The 21043-nt window shown below is 56.3% G+C and overlaps 2 protein-coding genes across 3 annotated transcripts in view; one reads left to right on the forward strand and one right to left on the reverse strand.

Annotated features, from left to right (window-relative positions):
• Positions 1-21043, reverse strand: part of LOC142073426 (uncharacterized) — a 237246-nt gene that overhangs the window by 169692 nt on the left and 46511 nt on the right. The window lies entirely within an intron of this gene.
• SKOR1 (SKI family transcriptional corepressor 1) lies at positions 5079-15140 on the forward strand. 2 transcript variants are annotated; one of them, XM_075133251.1, is made up of 9 exons: positions 5079-5357; positions 7345-9280; positions 10066-10162; positions 10845-10952; positions 11681-11752; positions 13045-13119; positions 13374-13448; positions 13960-14025; positions 14389-15140. In XM_075133251.1, the coding sequence occupies exons 2-9, from the start codon at positions 7361-7363 to the stop codon at positions 14484-14486; spliced, it is 2511 nt and encodes an 836-aa protein (XP_074989352.1). In that variant the 5' UTR covers positions 5079-5357; positions 7345-7360; the 3' UTR covers positions 14487-15140. The 2 variants fall into 2 exon arrangements, with proteins under 2 accessions (XP_074989352.1, XP_074989351.1); XM_075133250.1 differs by lacking the exon at positions 11681-11752 and having other exon boundaries at positions 5226-5357.

Consider the following 21043-nt stretch of genomic DNA (forward strand, 5'->3'; position numbering starts at 1 on the left):
AAAGCCCCCTCAAATGTTCCAGCTCTTTGCACTGGGTGATCATTGAGCGTTAATTAGAAATTCGTTACAATTAAAACCGGCGCGCACACGCCTTAATTACAGCTGATTTTTAATTCCGAATCCGTGTTTACACAGTAAGCGAGACGTACCTCCTGATTATCCCCAATACTCTTTATACTGTACTAATTATGTAAATTAAACCTAATTAACTGACAAAAACTGCAGTTAATTCAACTGTTAAAAGATGTGGGCTTGCGAGGCGCTCCTGCGAAGGAAGGAAGCGGGGACGGGCTGGAAGGCCGGGCACCTTTCCCCGGCCCCGGCTTCCTCCGGGGTCAGGGACAAGGCCCGTGGGGCCTGGGCGGCCGCGAACCCTTTCCCCGCTGCCGGGGTGAACCGTCCCCCCCCGGGGCCCCCTGCACGCGCGGGGCCAGGGTGCGGGCAGGGCTGGGGGGAGAGGGGGGCCACCCCAGGCTGGACTAGGTCGGGCTCCACTCCGACGGGTCACAGGTTCGATCCTGGCCCGGCCCCCTTGAGCCCCGACTTCCCCGGCGGCTCCCCCGGCGTTTGGGGAGGGGCTTGCTCCAGGGGAGGGCCCCTTGCCGGAATTCCCCAGCTGGGCAGGGCCTGGGGGGGGGATACCTCTGCGCCTCTAGCTCGACCCCCAGCCCAGCGCTGGGGCACAAGGAAGAGCCGAGGGGCTAGAGGCAGCGGTGGCCCTGAGCAGGCGGACTCGGCCTCCTTCTCTCGCCCTGGCAGGGCTGTGTGTCTGGGGGCAGCCTCGGGAGCGATCCACCTCCTTCCCTTCTGTTCACACGGCGCCGGCGCCGGGTTTGCGCAGCAGCCCCGGGCCCTGCCAGCCGGAGCCCCCCTGGGGAGCCCCGCGGAGAGTTTCCCCCAGCTGGGGGCACGTACCCAGGGCTGCTCCCCCCGCCCCCAGCACGGCCCGGGGCCGGCAAACGCAGGGGCGCGCCGTAGGGGCCAGGGCCCGTGCAGCGGTTTTACCTGGGGCTGGCTGGGAAAAGCCTCCCGAGAGGGCGGGGGGTATAGATCGGTTCACCAGCCTGTGTGCGTGTCTGGGTAGATAGATACACACCCCCTAGCGTGTGTACCGATTTGCGCCGCTCAGAAAAGGTCTCTGTAGACGCACCACCCCGTGTGTGTGTGTGTGGCTCGTCCAGCAGTGCAAACAGCCCCTTCTCCCCATCCAACCTGCCTGGCGGGCGAGGGGGGGAGGCTGCCCCAGCAGGGGCCGGGGCCATAGGGGGCATTCGCCAGACCTGTCGCCTCTCCCGGGGGACCCCGAACTCTTTCCCCGTGGACAGGAGCGGGCCCGGGTCCCACGGGCGAGGGGACCATGCTCCCTGGGCATGGCCTTGTCCTGGGGGTTGAGCCCGGCCCCTGGCAGGGAGCAGGGCCTGACCCGCCCAGGGGCCCCGGGCCCCACCGCCTCCCGGGGGCTATAGGGCAGGAGCCGCGGGCGGGTCCCGCCTGCCCCGGGCAGGAGAAGCGGGGCTGGTCTCGTATTCGAGGAGGCCACCTGAGCCTGGCGCGGCCTCCTGTTCCCTGGCCTGGCAGGGGCTGGGAGCCCGGGGCGAAGCCGCGCGTCCCAGACCCGTCCCCCCGAACCCGCGGAGTTTGCGCGGTGGGGCGCGGGACGGGGCTATTCCGGTGCCCCTAGAAACTCCGCTGAGCCCCGGCCGCTCTGACGCCAAAGGCGCTGTTAAACGCGGTGCCCTGCGCGTCCCCCGGAGCAGTTAGAGGGATACTTCGCCTCCTCGCCGCGCGTTTACACGGTGACCGGCAAAGGCGCCACTCAGCGCCCCTCCCAAAACCAGCGCGAACCGGGGCTGCTTCGGAAGGGAGCAAATCACAAAAATAAACGTCCCGCCTAATTAATATCGAAGCCCTAACTCTTGTCATTTACAAACTCTATGAAAATAACATCTAAAGGCTGGCGCACGGGGTGGGGGTGGGGGGGTGCTATCTGCCTCCAGAAACACCCTTCCCTCCGGCTTACGAAAAGGGTTTGTCTTTTCAAGGGCCGTGCAGGTCCGCCGCAGCCAGGCCGGGTGGCACCGCCTGCTTTGCGCGTGCAGTAATAACGCCTAATGAATATTTAGCTACGCATTTGTTGAGAGGGCTCCGCGCCCGGGCTGCCGAGTTCACAGGCGGGCTGCGCCGCAGGCCGCCGCGGAAGCGGGCAAAGGGACCCCGCTAAAATGACGCCTGGAAAGTCGAATGAAGGCGGCAGCCAGGGTGCGCTGGGCCCCTTGCAAGGGGCCCGGGGCCCCTCCCTTCCGCGGGTCGGCGAGCTCCTCGGCCCCGACAGCGCGGCGCAATCGTTGGGCACGACGCAGCCTTCAGTGGTTGCTTTAAATAATTAAAAGGCGAGGAATAATTACCGCCGCCGAGTGTAATTATTGCGGGGAAGGCGGCTGGGGCAGGGTTACCTAGAGTCTGTATAAATGTTGCATCCAACCCGCCCCCCCAGCCGGGCTAGGTAACCCGGGCGGGGCAATACGGGGAATTTCAATCTGACGGCGGGAAGCGCTGGGGACAGGGACTTAAAGTGGCTGCCTTAACGGCACTTTTATGCGGGCAGGAGCCTGTGCCCCAAGCTCCAGGGTGGGGCACCCACCGCTTCCCAGCTCCCTGGCTTTTAAAGCCCCCCCGAGCTGTGATTAATTCTGGTGTGTTTGAAAAGGACTGGTCCGGCCCCAGCCCTGAAAGGCTGGACTTGAATCGTATTCCGAGGAAGAGATTTATGGCCCTAAATCTGCTTTCAAGGACAAATACGTTTAATGACACATTAAATCCCAGTCAGGCAATATGATTTTCATAACAATACTTGCTTTAATATGTAACACATATGTCGGCGGAGGGCAAAAGCGATTCTAGCTGAACGGGAGGCTGCTTAACAAAAGTCATAGCTGGGGGCGATTCGAGGGCCGTTATTAACTTCTGTTTGATTAGTGTAATTGCTCAAATTTGGGCCGGACAGTATGATTAATTACAGTTTAATTAACGTGGCCATTAAGAGCACTTAATGCCACAATGCTTTAGAAACAGCCCGAGGAGCGGAGCGGAGCTGCAGGGAAAGGCCGGGGTTGTTTGGTTGTGGAAATGCCTTTTTAGGGTTGATCATTTTTGTGAAGGATAACGCGCGCTTTTAAAAATCTCCCCCGTCAAACCCAGCGGCCCACGCAGCGGATCAGCCGCCAGTTCGATAGCCCCGGGAGAGACTCGCTTCCTTTAGTTAAGATGGCTTGATTTTAAGCAGTTCCCATTTGTGCAGGAGCCGCAAAGAGGACTGAGATTTACGGGGGAGTTTTGGACACGGAGGCTGGGGGTTTTCCTTTGGACAGGTAGCGCAGTAATGGCCTTACCCCCCCCCCCCAAAATCCCTCTGCCTAATTCATCACAATCCCCGAATGACCCAGTACCCCGGAGCCCCGTTGCGGGGAGTTTAACTAACGAATAACACGGTCCAGCTTTCCCCATTCAAATCACGCCACCAGCCCGACTTCGTGCCTGGCCCGTGGAGCCCCCACGCGCAGGCGAGTGACCGGGTTAGTCCTGGGCGAGCAATAATGGTTCTTTCGGGGACTTTGGGGCTGATGTTCCCGGTGGCTCTCCGGGTTCAGACAGACGAGCTCCTGGGTGGATTTAGAGACAGAGATTCCCTGCTCCTCATCCCTGCGGTTCCTGAGCGAGGCCAGGGAGCTGCCAGGGTCCCCAGAGAGCTGAAGGATGGTTATTGATCAGCTTATAAATAGTTAATCTCACCAGGATTTCGTTACCGGCGAGTATTGCACAAATAGATCAGCGGGCTCGCAGGGAGGGGGGTTGGAGCCGAGGCAGGCGGCTCGCCTCGGGGCCCGCAGGCAGCGGTCTGGGGAGGGGACCCAGCCTGCGGCTACCTCTGAATGCAAAGTTTAAAAAACAATCAGCGCCTTCCCTTTTTACTGCGCCTTCTAATTACCCCGCCGAAGAGATCGTTAGCCAGAGGCCGGGATGACTTTCTGTCGCATTTCATGGCGTCTTTACTTTCAAACAAGAATTGATTGGCCTCTCTCGGAGGCCTCTTTGGATGCCCCCTTAACGTGATAAATAATAAATTCCTCAATTTCTCCAGCCATCGATTCCCCCCTCCCCTTTTGCTCCCGTTTGTTACCGCGTTGGGCACCGCCAGGCCCCCCAGCCAGCCCGGGCTAGGGCTTCTCGGGGCTGTTTTGGGAGGCTGAGAAAACACCTGGCTCCGGCCCCTCCAGGTTTTCGCCGCTTCTCTCCCTCTCCCAGCGGTTCCTCTGCTGGGCAGCTGAGTGCCACATTGGCCTGCCCTTCTCGCGCTCGCTAATCGAGGTAAGGCTAACTCTGGACCCCGTGTGGGGCGGCGGGGGAAGCCCCAGTGTGCCCCCGAATGCACCCTGGGCTGCAAACTTTCCTGAACCGGTTTTGTGCTCAGGGTTTGCAGCCCCAGCCGCTCTCCCAACGCGCCAACTTTGGACCCAGCTTGGCTAAAAAAATAAAACTCCAACCACAGCGGTTTGGTTCCTGTCCTTCTCCACACGGCAGGCGCCCACCCTGCGGACGCGGCTCCCAGAGAGGAGCCGCTCGGTGACCCCCCGGGACTGACGCCTCGCCCGTTGGCCAGCCTCCATCGCTCTAAGGCTGGCGGGCAGGAGAAAGAGAGAAAGACAGAAAGGTGTGTCAGGACGGGCCTCCCCCGCGGCTCCCCTTTCTCTTAGCCCCTTCCTCCCCCAGCCCGAGTTTCCCTCCACTTGCAGCGCGGGGAGATGGCCCAGCGGCAGGTGAAAGGTGGACAAATCCAAGCGCTTACCTTTGCCAGATCGCGTGGATTTTTCTAAGCGCTTTTCCTTTCCTTTCCTTTCCTCCCCCCCCTTTCTCCTCCCCCCAGCAATTTTTGTGTCCCCCCCCCCCCTTAAAGCAGCCCGGGCTGCGTTTTGATTGACTGGAGCGCAACCGTGATTGACGCGCGCCCGGGTCCCGAAGGCAGTTAATGTAAATACGCGGGTGCTAAGTGGGTGTGCCTTCCTATTATTTTAGCTGTCACTGGATCAATGTGCAGCGTCTTCAGCTAAGGATCAGGATCCTCCCTTGGACCTGCCATGTGGTCACTTTTCTTGTTGCATCTCCGCGCGGGAGGACACGGGCGGAGGGCAGGAGCCCGGGCGCTCCCATGAAACTCCGCAGCTTCATTGGGCTGTGGATGCCGCTGCAGCCCGGCAAGAACGGAACCTAGCGAGCTGCGGGTGGATTGGTTTTGGGGCGCTGGGCTATTTTGACAACTGCTTCCGACCTTGCCCGTCGCTCCAGGGATTGCTCCGCACAAGGTAAGCCCTTCCCCTCCCTGCAAACCTGCGCCCGCACTCCATGGCTTTCCTTGAATTTATTTTGCAACCCTGCTTCGAACCCGACACCCGAAAATCCAAGCAGACCCTGGGAGTCGTTGAAACAATACGTGGCTCAGCGACATTTCGGGCTTTCCCGTCTGCCGCCTGCCTCTCTGCTCCTTCCCTGGCTGGCGCCTCCTTCGTTTCTGTTGATCTCAAAGTAATTCCTTTTAATTCCATGACATTCGGCCACATTCTGCCTGTTTCACGTCCAATTAGGCGTTGGGATGTGAGTGCTGGTGTGAGGGGTGAATAACTTGCTGTCCTGAATTAGTCACTTAAAAATAAACAAAAAATCACCACCACCCCCTAAATCTAAATAAATACGTGTTCCCAATATTGGATCCCAGCTAGGAATATTTTGGCTGCAGCCAAGACAGTGAAGCCCCTTTGTCTGGAACATGGCAGCGTTTAGACAGAGGTGGGGTGAAGTTTTAGTCTGATCTCGAGGAGGACACTACTCCAGCTATTTTGTGTAATTACAATGAAAGCTGCTTAATGCGGCGATCCCTTTTAGATAAGCTAATTTGCTTGGCTCACGATTCCTTCTGCTCTCTGGGCGAGTTGGGAGCCTTATGGGGCAGGTCAGTAATCTTCCTCGCTCCTAATCCCCTGCAATGGCATTCGACAAGGGAGAATTTCCGTGCATGCTCAACTTGTTTCAAGTAGAATTGTTGGTCCAGCGCATTTAAAAATAACACGGGGCCCAAAGTCGCTGAGGAAACCCGACAGCTTTCGGCCGCAGAGCATTTCCTGAATCTTCTCTCGTTTTGGGGTACTCTTTCGGGCTGACAAATGGGAACCCTTTAAAGCATGAGCGCAGTGGTTTTGATTAAATGCATGTGGCCCCGTGTCACCGCAGGATTACTGGGAGGCTAAGAAAGACAGTGAGTTTATTTAAAACCGCGGTTTGTGTAAATCCCCTCACGGTTATCTAAAGTGGAGCAGTCAGGTTAGCTAGTTATTTACTGAGTAGCTTCTCTAATGTGTAAATACAATTGCACGCAGCGCTCATTAAAGTCTGTTTTCCTTTCCTCCAGCACTTACCTAGCCTAGGTGCTATTTAACACAAACAAACAAACAAACAGGGAATAGGTTAGAGTGAGAAACCGAGCGTCTGAAACGTGGGAGATTAAAAATAGAGGGAAAGAGGGGAACCCCCCCCTCCCAAAAAAAATCCCCAATGCTTCACGAAGGGATGTCGGGCTGTTGCATTTAATGCCCCCCACTTCTGCTCAGAAATGGCCAAGTGACCAGGCAGGCTTGCGATCCAAAGGCGAAATCTGACAACAAACGGGGTCGGTTTGTGTTTTCATTTCTGGCTGTGCTATTTTCATTTGTAACTAAATACCCCGAGCGATTCCTTTGCGACACACAGAGGTGCATTGTGTCGATCGTTAATATTTTATATTCGAGATTCTCTTCCTCTGCGTGTGCCCACGGAATGCAGTAATTGTGGTAGATTTAAAATGACATTTTGGCCCTCCTTCTCAGGTCTGCATGGGTCTGGAACCGCAGACAGATCCTGGAATAATAGGTGACCGGGGGAGGGAGGATAAGGGAGAACAGGTCTTACTTAACACACAGCAAAACCTTTCAAGCCACAAAGAATAGCGGCAGCCTCTCCAAACGTCTCCTTGTACCATCCAGCGCCCAGGGGATTTTCTGCCTGTGCAATGCCCCTGCCGCGGTGTAGAGACGGATGCAGTGCGGCTGCTAAGACAATTTTACCAGGTAGGGGAAGATCGGCTGCGACACAAAAGGCCACACGGTGCCCGGGCAGGGTTGGCCGCTGGAGTTTGCCTGGCTTGCTGGCTGGCTGCTTTCCCTCAGGAGTAAGGGTTCGGTTCGCACGCCAGAGCCCAGCAGTCAGGGCCGCGGGGGTGCGTGGCTAATCTCTGCCTTTTGTTGTGTTTTTGTGTTGCAGGATTGTTCTGGGGGGGATGGAGGCGATTGCCAGTCAGATGGGAACGGGGAGAGACGCAAGCTCCTCCCCGAATTCAAAGCAAGAGCTGCAGCCCTACTCGGGCTCCAATCCCCTCAAGCCCAACCAAGTGGGTGAGACCTCCCTGTACGGCGTGCCCATAGTGTCCCTGGTCATCGACGGGCAGGAGCGCCTGTGCCTGGCGCAGATCTCCAACACCCTGCTGAAGAACTACAGTTACAATGAGATCCACAACCGGCGGGTGGCGCTGGGCATCACCTGCGTGCAGTGCACCCCGGTGCAGCTGGAGATCCTGCGGCGGGCCGGGGCCATGCCCATCTCGTCCCGGCGCTGCGGCATGATCACCAAGCGGGAGGCGGAGCGGCTCTGCAAGTCCTTCCTGGGCGAGCACAAGCCGCCCAAGCTGCCGGAGAACTTCGCCTTCGACGTGGTGCACGAGTGCGCCTGGGGCTCGCGGGGCAGCTTCATCCCGGCCCGTTACAACAGCTCCCGGGCCAAGTGCATCAAGTGCGGCTACTGCAGCATGTACTTCTCGCCCAACAAGTTCATCTTCCACTCCCACCGCACGCCCGACGCCAAGTACACCCAGCCCGACGCCGCCAACTTCAACTCCTGGCGCCGCCACCTCAAGCTGGGCGACAAGACGGCCACGGACGAGCTGAGCCACGCCTGGGAGGATGTCAAGGCCATGTTCAACGGCGGCACCCGCAAGCGGACCTTCTCCCTGCACGGGGCGGCCGCCGCCGGCGCCTCCCCGGCCGCCAAGGCCGCCCTGCACCCGCCGCCGCCCGGCGGAGCCGAGCTGGCCCCGGCGCACAAGAGCCTGCGCTGCAGCGGAGAGGAGGCGCCCGGGGAGCGCGGCGCGCTGAGCCTGGCCGGGGCGCACGGCGGGGCCGGCGCGGTGCGCAGCTACCCGGTCATCCCGGTGCCCAGCAAAGGCTTCGGCATGCTGCAGAAGCTGCCGCCGCCGCTCTTCCCGCACCCCTACGGCTTCCCGGCCGCCGCCTTCGGGCTCTGCCCCAAGAAGCAGGAGGACTCGCTCGGCGGAGCCGGCGGGGGCGAGCCCGGCAAGGGGGGCGCCCTGCCGCCGGGCATGTTCTGGGGCCACCCGCACCCCCACCAACCCCAGCAGCAGCAGCCGCCGCCGCCGCACCAGGCCGGGGCGGGCAAGGACGGCGGCGTCTACCCGCCCTTCCCCATGTTCTGGCCGGCCGCCGGCAGCCTGCCCGTGCCGCCCTACCCGGCCCAGAGCCAGGCCAAAGCGGCCGCCACCGCGGTGGTGGTGGCGGCCGCCGCCGCCGCCGCCGCGGCCGCCGCCGACCCCCCGGGCCTGGGCGGCCGCCACAGCGAGCTGGAGGGCTCGGAGCCGTCGGGCAGCGGGCGCAGCAGCGCCACCCCGCAGGAGGGCTCCGGGGCGGACGGCGAGCGCTGCTCCAGCGCCCTCTCCAGGGCGGCCGCCGAGGAGGAGCGGTCCGGGGACGAGGCGCTGCTGCCCCCGCTGCCCCTGCCCCGCAAGGGCAGCTACCTCTCCGCCTTCCGCCCCGTGGTGAAGGACGCGGAGAGCATCGCCAAGCTGTACGGCACCCGGGAGGCCTACGGCGGGGCGGGCCGGGGCGCGGCCGGCTACCTGTCCCCGGACTTCCTCAGCGAGGGCAGCTCCAGCTACCGCTCCCTCTCGCCCGGCGCCGACACGGCCGACGAGCCCGAGGTGGACGTGGAGTCCAACCGCTTCCCCGAGGACGAGGAGGACGAGGAGGAGGCGGCGGCGGCGGAGGAGCCGCAGCTGCTGCCCAGGGCGGAGGAGCCGCCGCCGCCGCCTCTGGCCGAGGAGAAAGCCGGGGAGCAGGGGCCGGAGGAAGGGAACCGGCCGCCGCCCGAGGGGAGCCCGCAGAGGAGCGGCAGCAGGGGCGGCTACGAGGTGGGAGGCTCCGCCGGGCACCCAGCTCCAAGCCGGGCCCTTCCCGAGCTCGGGCGCTGGGCCCACGGGCCCCTGGAGCCCCGGGCGTGGGTGCAAGGCCCAGCCCCCGGGAGAGGCCAGGCCTGGCCGCGCCGCAGGCGGGAGCACGCCGTGTCGGGGCAGGTGATGGAGACCCGGCCCTGGGGAGGGGGGCAGAGGTGGGAGGAAGCGGACACGGCTCCGATCGCCAGGGGCCTGCGTGGCTTTAGCCGAGACACAGGAGCCTGCCTGACTCTGGGGGGAAGCTGGCAGGGGACGGGCACTGTCCGCAGCCGGCAGGACATTCAACCCCGCACGCTATGAATGCCAGGGTGCATCTGGGGGGGGGTTGATTCAGCCCCCCCCGTTATTATTTTAAAAGGGGTTATTCGGCGCACCTGTAAATTTACATGCAGCCGCATTAAACCACAGCTAATTAACCTGATTAGAAGGATTGCTTTCATGCTTAGGGGGGGAAATTGCCTAAAATTAGGTGTCTGCTGGGTCTGTGGGGGCTGCAGGCTTTGAAAAGCTCTTGTACTCTGCGGTTGGATTTTAATGGGGGTAATTTTCTCCGGAGCGCTAATAATTACGCTTAATAAAACGATCGTCGCCTTCTGCCGCGGGGAAGTCACTCTCTGGCAACCCCCCGCAGCAGTAAGTGCCCCGAACTCCGGGGCGTCTGGGGCTGGCTGGGGATCCTCGCTGGTGTGACCCCCCCCCCCCCGCCCAACTAATTCCGTTTAATTTTTCCCTTTATTTTGAAGGTCTACACCCAGGAAAGAGAAGACCATCTGCAGGCTCTGAAGAACGCTGCTTCACTGGGGCCCGCAGCCACTTACCTTTGCAACCCCGAGGCAAATGGTAAAATTGCCCTCTTTGCTAGCCATTGTCTCCGGTGGCTTGAAATTTTAAACGGGGGAGGGGGAGAGAAAAGAGAGACAACACTCACCCCCCCCCATCACCACCTCCTTTGGAATAATTCTTATTCCAAGCCTGCTAATAGACTATATGAATCTTTACATGTCATTTCCATTTTTGGCAGGACCTTCAAACAAATTTAGCTGTTTTCAGGGAAGGTCTTTCGTGCAAATAATTCAAACCTCGGGTGTCATTTCGGGTGACTGCTTTTTTTTTTAAGTCGGATTTATTTAGGGGCACGTGTTTGCTGGGTGTAAACTGCCCTTCAAAGGCAAGTATTTTCCTCTCTCTGTATCTGGTGGAGTCACCGCTTGCAAAAGGTTTGGTAGCGAAAACTTCGAAGCAGCTGCTGAATTTGTAACGGAGAAGCCTGTGATTTTTGACTCTATTTTCAACTCGGTTCAGCCTCTCTCTTGGTCCCTCCGGTTTAGGAGCGCGTGTGCGCTCTAGGGGAGCTTGAAGGCACCTTTCAGTAAACCTCCAGGAGAGCAAGCTCCTGTCCACTTGCAAAGCGATTAGGATTAGAAGGCTTTAATAGGGGCTTTGTCCTTAATTATGTAATTAAGGATATATTAGGATAATACTTTCTTTGCTTATGGTTGAAAATCGGTTTATTAACTTTAAGAGCAAGATAAAGACGACAATCACTCGACAGCAGAGGATTTAGAGACCAGCAAATCCTATCAAGACCAAAGGAATGTCTCGCATCCAAGTCCTGTAAATACCGACAGAGGTAAGCGGCAGGCACAGGATTGCCCTTCTGCTCCAAAGGAGGCTTTTGTTTTGTAACCCGGTCTGTGACCTTTCAGACGCAAAACTGCGGTGGAAACCGGAGTGCGTGCAAAGGACCAATAAATCACAACTCCTGCGCTCCTTATCTTCCGCCGAAATAATAGATATTTTTGACAGGACTTGTTCTCCCCTGAAAGGAGCTCGTTTAAATCACCAGTAAAAAGCTGTCCCCTACAGCTTTAGGCAAATAAATATTTAAATAACTCAGTGAATTACAAGTCACTTTTCCTGGGTTGCTATGGCCTTGATTTTTTCCCTTTCAGGGTTTTGTCACTTACACACATGAGAAGTAGGATCCGGTTTTAGCTTTAACCCCCACCCCACTTTCATTGTTTAATACTCCACTGGTTTGAGGGGTGCCGCAGTTAGCAAGATAAGGTCGCTGCTCCAAGGAGCTTACAGTCAAACTGTGTTTAATGCGGACAGGACTCGCTGATCTCCAGCCCAACGATTAGAAGACTTAGCGGTTGTGTCTTTCACAGCTTGTTAGTAAACTTCCTGGCCCGGGCCGGGGCACTGTTTATGGACAGTCTGGCTCTTGCACGAGCGACACAGTCCCTCGCGCCAGTACCAGAGATGAAGGCAAACCAGTGCTTGCTTCTCACTGTCTCTCTGCCCCTCAGGTCTCCTCTAGACGCAATCTAACGCTATGCATGTTCTGCACTGCAGGTGAGGAAGGTCTCAGCATTGACTTTATGGGGACCCAACTAGTTGAAAAAGACATTGAAAATCTGGCAAGAGGTGAGGTTCCGGGGCTCTGGTGACCCTGGGGCAGGGGGATTTTTCCATTAGCTTCTCAGCTGCGTCCTCCCACAATCTGTTTTGTCAGCTCAGTAACCTCAGGTCCCGACCGGGTGCGTGTGTGGTGGGGGAGGAATCTCTGGGGCTTTACTTGGAGTTTCAGTTCTTGGTATGTAATGGGCCCTGCAATCCAATGAACTGGATTGGGACAAGTAGCCGATTTTAAGTTCTTACACAAAGACCTTGGAAGGCGGGATCCACCCAGAAGGGTTTGGAAAGCGCAGGCTCTTGCCTTCTCGCCAGGAGAAACGATGCCATCTCTGCCGCAGAGTGGCGCGGCCCCAAGAAGTGTGTGTGAAACTCCTGAGGCGGGGAAATGCTACCAGATCAACCCAAGTGCACAGTGGGCTTTGTACGCCATGTCCTCTCCCTGTTGGGTTTTGAACAAGTGAGAGAGATGGATAGTGAGCTAGAGAGATTTGGGTAAATGGGATCTACTCCTCCGTCCTGTCCAAAGGACCGAATCCTAATCTGGAACGGAGTGGAAGCGGATCGAATCGCGCACCTAGCAGAGATGCGGGGCGCGTTGAAACAGGCCGGGTAGAGACAAGCGCGCAGCGATGGTGGCCTGTCTGCCAATAAAGGGGCATAAACTCTCCGAGAAGGGCTCGTTTCTCTTTTGGCTGGCTGGAGAGCTGTCGAGGCCTGGCCAGGGGTCCCAAACTGTAACTAACCCCGTCAGCGTTTAGAGAAACCGTGAAAGGGGGCCAGGCTGCTGCCTGAGAGAGTTACTTCACCTCCACCTTCCGTTGTCACTTTCCATAAATCAGTGAGGAAGCTGAAGGAAGGGGGGTGATTTGCATTGTCCTTAACGGGCAGGGGTTTGGCGCGTCCCCTTGATTCAGCGCGAAGAGCTGAAATGTTCCAAACGCGGGCGATCGGGAATCCCGAGGAATGATTCATGACTCGATGATGAATTCAGATTGGCCTTAAAACCACCGACCCGCCGTTCTTGCAACCTCTCTCCTACCACAGAAAGCGTCACAGGTCTTCGAGGGTGCTTGTGGGCTCCTTAAAACGGACGCAGCTCCCAGCCCCGTCCCTTAGGATGGACCCCACCGATTTCAGGTGCCTTTCGTTCCCAGGCAGAGCGCCCCGTTTATAATTTTCTGTTGGCTGTAGGTATTTTTTTCCCCGGGAGTGATTAACTCCTGTGATTAATGTAATGCGATTAAAGCAGACGCCGACGTTTCTCCATATGGAAAGTGGGCGTTCTCTTTCTCTTTCCACAGACGAGTTGCAGAAACTGCTCCTGGAACAAGTGGAGCTCAGGAAGAAATTAGAACGGGAATTCCAAAGTCTAAAAGGTACCCGCGTCCCCCCCCCCCCCGACGTTTCATGCATCAACGACTCCAGTTTTTAAAATGACTTAAAATCCACTTTAACCTGTCCCACTGGGGCCTTGTAGCTTCGCACTATTTTGAGCAAGCCCCATCCGAAAAGGTAGGACCTGTCTCCCACCCGCAGGCCTGCTTTACACCTCCCCACTAGATGCATGCTCGGGCCGAGGGGGGAGAGCTGCGTTACCGTTCTCACTGACGGCTGCCTGCCATCCGCACAGATAATTTTCAGGATCAGATGAAGAGGGAGCTGGCGTACAGGGAAGAAATGGTTCAGCAGCTACAAATTGTCAGAGGTAAGGCCCGACTCCGGTGAGAGCCTGCGCGTAGACGCCCTGGTAGGGCGCTTGCCGTGTGAGCTCAGTCATTTACATGTAAATGGGAGGTAATTTAACAATTATTTTTTTTATTGAATATCCTTCTGTATACTCTGATTAGCCCCCGAATTGCCAGCCAGCCCAGCACACGGCTCGGAGGCATCATTACACAGGAGTGATTGAACTTCTTATCGCAGCAATTTCCAGGGCTTCTAAATTAAAAACCGAGGCGTAAAATTACCTGGGAAGTAATGCCTAAGTTTGCTTGAATTTTGACTGTATCCATCTGCCTTAAAGCGCAATTCTCAGCCGTTGCTTTCCAATGCCAGACTGCGATCCTAAGCCAGCGCGCTCTTTGGTTGGTTTGGTTTTAAACCCCGAACTCCAGAGCCTGGCTTCATTCAACCTCGAAGTGGCTGTGTTGTGTGATGATTTATGCCCTTCACTCTGAAGGCATCACATCTCTGATCCGTTTCCTCCCTCTTCCCAGATACCTTGTGTAACGAACTGGACCAGGAGAGGAAAGCTCGCTACGCCATCCAGCAGAAGTTAAAAGGTATCTCCCCAAAGCAGGGGAGGAGATGGGGAAATGCCCACCTGGAAAATCATTTTCCGCGGGGGGGGGGCGGGGAAGGGGTACACGAATGCGAAATAAAACGCAGGCCACTTGGGGTTGAAACCAAACGGGGAAACCAACGCGTGTCGATAAAAGGGGGAAATGTTGAACCAGGTGTGCAGGGGGGCGGCAGATCTGGAAATCGCCTCAAACCATTGTCCTTGAAGAAGGATGCACATTAGAGTGTACGGCTGTCAGGGGAAGCCTAGCTGCTTCCCCCCGGGCGATGGGGATCCGAACCCGGTGTGAACGCGTGCGGGGGACCAGGAGTAACGAGTTTGCTTTGTGTCTGTCCCTTTGCAGAGGCCCACGACGCGCTCCACCACTTCTCCTGCAAAATGCTCACGCCTCGCCACTGCACGGGGAACTGCTCCTTCAAGCCGCCCCTGCTGCCCCAATGAGCCCCCCCGCCCTCCCCGCCAAAGCCATGCGATTTCGGAGTGTAAATAGCCGGCAGCCCCTTGCGCCGCGAAAGGGAAAACGCAGCCACAAGCCATTTCTAAGGAGACACGTGTAAATAAAGGACTGTGTGGAGCTCTCGGGCTCAGGGTTTCTAGGAGTGTAAATGCAGCTCATAAAGTCTGGGAATCCGGGCAGCTGACCGCCAAGGTGTAAACGGACCAAAAGCGAATTAGCAAAACAAAACGCCCACAGACGAGGTCCGCTGTGAATCGAATCGATCCCAGGAATTCTGCCAGAGACTTTCTCCTTGCTCACTGTCTGCCCCGCTCCATGCCTACCTGTCTGTCCACTTCTTGAAACCCTCGTCTAGACTGGGAACAGTGGCTATGTGCAATGGATATAAATGTACTGTGATTTCTCTTGGTCCAGTATTTGTTGAATTTTTATTGATTTATGATGTATATTTATTTCCCCTCGACGATCCCTTGTAAATGATGGATGTCACAGCACTTTATCGGGCGGTTTGCGACTCACGGTACACACAAGGAAAGGAGAAATAATAATAATAATAAATAAAAACCCCTCCCCCCTGTTGTGGGGGGAGAAACCTCTGTACGCGATTTTTGTTCTTTAATAAAAGCACCCTTTAAGCACAGCGGGGTGGCGGCTGAGTTATTGGCCAGCCTGGAGACGAGGAAGTCGGGTACCGAACTGTGTTCGAAGCGATTCGGCTCAATCGAAGTGTGAAAGGGACTGGCTCGAGCTGACTCCGAATGAGCTCAGGCCGGCGTCCAAGCACGGGTAGCGGCCCTTACTGGCGAAAACGGGGGAAAGGGCCAAACAGAGATGACCGGGGGAGGCCCAGGGCAATGCCCGGAGCAGGGTGTCCACAATCCAGTTCCGAGCAGAATCCTAGAGACCCGGCCCTGCCTCCCCCTCTGCCGGGCTAGCCAGGGCTGGGAGGGGGGCCGTCCTGCTTCCCAGCGAGAGAGCACCAGGGAAATACCCAGCCCCTCCCTCTGCCGCCTCCCCCATCTCTGGTTCTCTCCCCCCGCCTGGGCAGGGGGCAAAGGCTCTTCCCCCATGGGACCAGGAGGCTCTTATTCAATTAGCCCCCAGGGCCTGACCGCCCCAGCTGCAGCCGGAGGAGCCGAGGCGCGGTATCGGCCCCAGCCGGCTGGGGACGGCGAAGGGACATGCAGGAGTCCCGGCAGCAGCTTAGGAGCCCGGGGCCATCTCCCCGGCAGTCAGCCGGGCAGCCTCTGGCGCGCCCCGGTTTTGGTTCATTACCGCCGCCGCTCCCCCATCCCCAGAGCCAGCCGCGCAAAGCAGAGGCTGGAGGCGAGATCAGCTGTTCAGGCCCCATTTCCTCTGGCCGGGACCCGCTGCTGCTGCCAGGGGGCCAGGAGCCGGCCCTCTTGCGGGCTTCCTAGAGCCCCCCGACCCTAGCCCGAGACTGCCTGGGAGTTGCTGGCTCCTTGGCCCGCTCTCAGCCCGGAGCTGGGGCATCTCCCGCCCTTGGTGCAAAGGCCCAAACAACGCCCAGCGTTTGCCACCTGCTCGCACCTTCCCAGCCCCCCTCCCCGAATCGGAGTGAGACCCGGAGGACAGACAGAGCGGCCCTGAGCCTCTTTCTCTCCGCATGGGCCAGCTGGGGGTGTCGCGGGCCTCACCTGGCCTGAGCGTTCCGCTGCAAGGGGCATGGGGGGTGGGAGAGGTAAATGGGGGCGGGGGTGAAGCGTTTCTTTGCAAAGTTTCCTCCTCTGTGGAGCCGCCCGGGAACTCACTAAGGCGCATTTCTAGGCTGGTGTCACCCAGGGGACTCCGGTGCTGAGTGGCTGGCGCACCCCTTCGCCCTGAATACCTGCGTTCAGCCCGGGATGCACCGAGCCAGAAACAGCTGCAGATGAAGGAGGGACGGCGGACTCCACGTGGGGGGGGGGGGCGCCCCCTGGCCTGCCTCAGGCAGGATGCGGGAGGCTCTCCTGGCCTAGCCGGGGGGGGGGGGGGGGTAACATGACAGGCAGGGGGTCCTCTGGTCAGCTGATCTCCAGGCCAAGCTGCCAATCTTTTGGCGAGGCCCCGGACACCCCTGCACGTGGCCGGGCTCCCAGGGAGGGAGCGGGATTTGTTCAGTGGGACACCCCAGCATCCTTTCATCAGCTGCTCAGATCTTGGGGGCTACAGTTGCGCCTCCCCGTCCCTGAACAACAGGGCTGTAGGTTACTTACTAACTGGGTTTGTATATATGGTGTATCCATCGGTAAATAGATGCCGAATTCGCCCTGAAATTGCTCTATGAAAAGGTCCAGGCTGTTACCCTGGGAGCCATACGCAGCATTTGTTTGGTCAGTTTCTTGTTCCAAATAAGATCTCTCTGTCTCCCCCCCCCCCGCCCCCAGTTTATCTTCTGAAACCCCCGCTCCCAGGTCTGCCTGGCTCAGATCGCTTTAAAGTGGCCCTGCCCGGCGGGGGGGGGGGGGGGCAGGAGCTGACCTGGGCCGCTGCCCCCCAGAGTCGCTGCTTCATCGGGGCGCGACTGACGGTTCATTGATTCAGCCAAAGAGCCGAGCGGTGGAAAGCCCCTGGCCCCAGCTTTGGGATTTCTTGCCCGGGCCCAGTTACTTGAAGCAAGAGCCGCGCACCTGACGGCGACGCGAGGCGTGTGAGCGGAACCGTCGGCGAGGCCTGGCCGCGAACCGGCGGCCTCACGCCTTCTGGAGCTCGCCCGGCTTGGCGCAGTGACATGCGTGTTAAAAACCAGCGTGAATAGCTGAATGATTGCTCTGCGCACAATTATTGATAATGATACAATTTATTGCTGATTGTGGGGAGCTGGTATCTATTTTAATTAGTTTCTCAGATGCTAATTAAATTAAATGAAACATTAATAGGGGAAATATGGTGTTATTAACAACGCCCCCGCCCACCACCCGAGCCTACTGGAGTTCATAAATATATTTCTTATCCTAAGGCTGCCACCGTGCGACGCTAAATAGGAACGGCAGGTAATTCTAGTCCTGTCACCCCGAGACTACAAATTTCAAGGCATTCAAAGTTGCTGGGAAAACCAGTTGCACACGACTTCTTTAGTCCATTTTTATTATACACAAGAGCAATTAGCCTTACCTCTTCTTTGGGAGAAAGGCTTGACTGCAAAAGAAGCTCAGACTCATTTCAAGGCTGCACCTTACAACTATTGCAGTCGTCTTAGTATTGTGGAAGAAAACAACGTTGGCATGTCAAAATGCAGGTGCCAGAATATTTCTTCTGGAGAAGGGGAGACTAGGCAGGGGTTTGAATGAGCTGTTACCAGCCCTACAACGTTTCGAAAGAGCACAGTTTTGGTTGAAGGCAAAAAAGTGCCAAATTTGCCGCCAGTGACTATTTGCATTTCAAATTAAATTTCACTGTAAGCCAAAAACACTTTAATTCCAACCCCAGAGTTTTCAGGTTTGTCCCACTACTGGTGTGATGACATCAGTGCACATAACAGAGGCACATTTCAACCCAAATGACATGTGATACCATCCATTTAAAATCATACTGCATTTTTATATACTAAACATTCTCTTCGTTATATTAAATGTGTTATTTTATATGCTAAAGAGTGATGTGTTATGTGATAAACATGTCTTCATTTTGTCTTTTGGGGCCATCAATATCTCCATAGCCCTACAATTAAATGACAGTTTTAAAAGCAATTGTGTGGCTCATAGGCTTCATTTCTGCCAACCTATACTCCTCCAGCTCATTGTCTCTCTTTTCATAGGCCCCAGGTGATCACCGTGCCCCCCCATCGTGGCACCTTGCTCCTTGGCAGACACACCTGGCAGTTAACGTTTGGCAACTTTGGAGTTGCTGCTGAATTGCCATGAGGTTGAGCAGCAGATGGCCAAATGGACTTCTATTCCAGCCTCCGTAAGCCTATTTCCCTTTACTTCACCTTCAAGTAGAGGTACAAATTAACTGGAAGCACCACAATAATGCTGCAGGGATGCAATCCCAAATTAAGTGCCCATCTATGGAAATACACGGTTGTGACCTCTAGGCTGTGCTTTCTCATTGGCTCCCGAATAGCCAGGTAAAATCCAGAGTCTCCATTATATATGGGAGATTATGAAGGTTGAAGGAGACGCAGTTGCTGTTTCAAAATTTCTTGGGTCAGCAAAAGAAGGAGCAGTATATCAAAGGGAACTGCTTTGTCCAGGTAAACTGCAGTGTCAGGACCAGACTCTCCATTGCCTTGTACCGTGTGTATTCATTTACCTCTGTGCAAACACTTGATCTTACCTGGTCGCCTTTTACACTCATTTGTCACAGGGGTAGGTGACGCCAGGCTCAAGGTAAGGGCAATAGAGAATCAGGCCTGAAGTATTTGAAGGGATTCTTTGCCCTTGTAAGAAGGGGGACAGGTAGACATTGCTCTGGGAATAAAATGCACCAAAGCTTTCATATCACGGCTCCTCTGAGGAGCTTGAAAGGGTGACTAGGTAGTAGTTTATATACACTGCGCACAGGTGGAGATGAGCACACAGGGTAAAAGACACCGGAGAATCAGCCCCATAATGTAGATATGTGTGTGTAAGTAATACACAGAAAGGTGGCACTCTTTCTTCTTAGCGTTGAACCATTGCCTCAGCCTGGTATTGGGAACAATGCGCTGTTACAGGTACCAGCTTTCAGATGTGCTGTAAACCAGAGACCTTGATCACTTCTGATGGTCAAAGAGCCCATGACGGTTTTCACAGGAGTAGAGGTGTTAGCTCAAGACTCCTCATGCAAGTTCAGCTTGGAAATTATGTCCTGCCTACCTAGATTGCCCCTGAAATTTTAGCTTAATACCATCTGGCATGCATGCTTCATCTCCCTGGTTTAATGGTTTGCAATGTTACCATGTGCTTGCTCTGAACAAGCTATTGCACTCCACCTGAGAGGTGGCAACATTTCAGTGGCTTTTAAGGAACCTCCTGATTTGCGAAGCACTTTGGAAGCCTTCAAAATGGGTTTCGCATTTGTAAGGTGTTGTAATAGCTGGCAAAATATAATTTAAATAAAAATGCAAAATAGTGATGTTTTACTTCAAGCTCCAGTTCTAGGAGTCCAGTGACTGGATAAGAATCTCAGCTTTCATGAAAAAAAAAAAAAAAGTTTCTCGCCCTTGTGGTTGTGGAGGGAAACTTGCAAATGTAACCGGAGTGGGGCTGAAAAGCGCAAAAACCAGAAGGGAAAGAAAAAGAACCCCAAACTTATTATTTTTTTAAAGTTCTGAGGTTCTGGGGGGTGGGGGGGGGGGGTGGCGGGGGCTGAGTCATGATTTCTGAATGCTGGGCCTGGCAATATTGTGCTTTAGTGACCTGCAGGGAAACGCCACAACTTCCAGCTAACGACTCCATCACCAGCTCCTCTCTGAGTGGGTTTCCCATCCAAGTACTCACCAGCCCCGATGCTGCTGGTGTACTACGGATAGTTTTGTTCGGCATTCGGACAATACCATTATCTAAGCCATTTGCTCAGAAGCTGTTGGTGAACCCACCCTTCCCCACCAAGGAGGCCTTTTCTGCTTCCATGGCTTGGGGGGTGGGTGTGGAGAACCCAGCAGTGTGAACAGCTGCGTTTTTGGGGGGCAGGGCAGCAGCAGGCATTGATGGTCAGGTACCTTGCGTCCATGAAGCCACCATGTCTGTGTGAAATGCAATGAGGCTGGCTCATTCCTGGCTGGCACGCTGTGGTGGTAGCCCTGCTCTGGCCCGTAGTCCAGGCACTTTGGGCAGTGGCCCCGTGAACGCTGCAGTGAGCGTGAGATGAAACTGCAGGTAGTTGTTGGTGCCTCTTACAGGGTGTGCTAACCCCACACTCGGCCAATGGGGCCTGACCAATCCCTGTGGGCCCAGGAGACCACGCCCCCTCAGCCCCACTGCTCATGCTCCAGGTGGAAGGGACAGGTAAAAGGAGGCAGCCCAGGCCAGTCTGGGCTGGCTGAGGAGGAGGAAGGATGTGTTGCAAAGGCACCGGCAGAGATAGACCATGCTGCGGATGACCAGGTGATCCCGGAGACACTGAGTGGGATGCTGAGCTGCTACCAGCCGAGGAGATGCCCGAGATGAGCTGTGTGGTAGGAAGTGATCCAGGAAATGTATCAGAAGCTGATTCTTGAACGCTTAACTGAGAATTTCCTGGCTTCATAGGGTCCTGGGTTAGAACCTGGTGGAGTAGGGTGGGCCAGGGTTTCCCTTAACACCCCCCCATGGAACTTGCCACTAGATGTGGCTATTGGGGGGGGCTACAGCCATAGACTGATTATTTGCCCTGCCCTACCTAGAGCGTCTGAATCCCCAACTGCTATTGTCTGTCCTAGCCAGGAGGCTCAGGGGCCATGTCTGTTTGTCTGCTTTGCCCTGCCCAGGGATTGCAGACTACTTGTTGGCTTTACCCTGCCCAGAGGCTCAAAGTCCAGCTGCAATTGTTTGCCCCAGCCAGGAGGCTCCAGCCTAGACAGAGTGTTTATTGGGCCCTGCCAGGAGCCCTGTTCCCCTAACTGTAATTGCTTGATCCA

The sequence above is a fragment of the Caretta caretta genome, chromosome 10 (assembly GCF_965140235.1).
Source record: "Caretta caretta isolate rCarCar2 chromosome 10, rCarCar1.hap1, whole genome shotgun sequence".
In the NCBI taxonomy this organism is placed as follows: Eukaryota; Metazoa; Chordata; order Testudines; family Cheloniidae; genus Caretta; species Caretta caretta.

Coding starts and splice junctions, on each gene's coding strand:
- SKOR1 (XM_075133251.1), top strand. CDS start 7,361: ATGGAGGCGATTGCCAGTCAGATGGGAACGGGGAGAGACGCAAGCTCC. Junction 9,281..10,065: donor GCAGCAGGGGCGGCTACGAG/GTGGGAGGCTCC, acceptor TTTATTTTGAAG/GTCTACACCCAGGAAAGAGA. Junction 10,953..11,680: donor TCCTGTAAATACCGACAGAG/GTAAGCGGCAGG, acceptor TCTGCACTGCAG/GTGAGGAAGGTCTCAGCATT.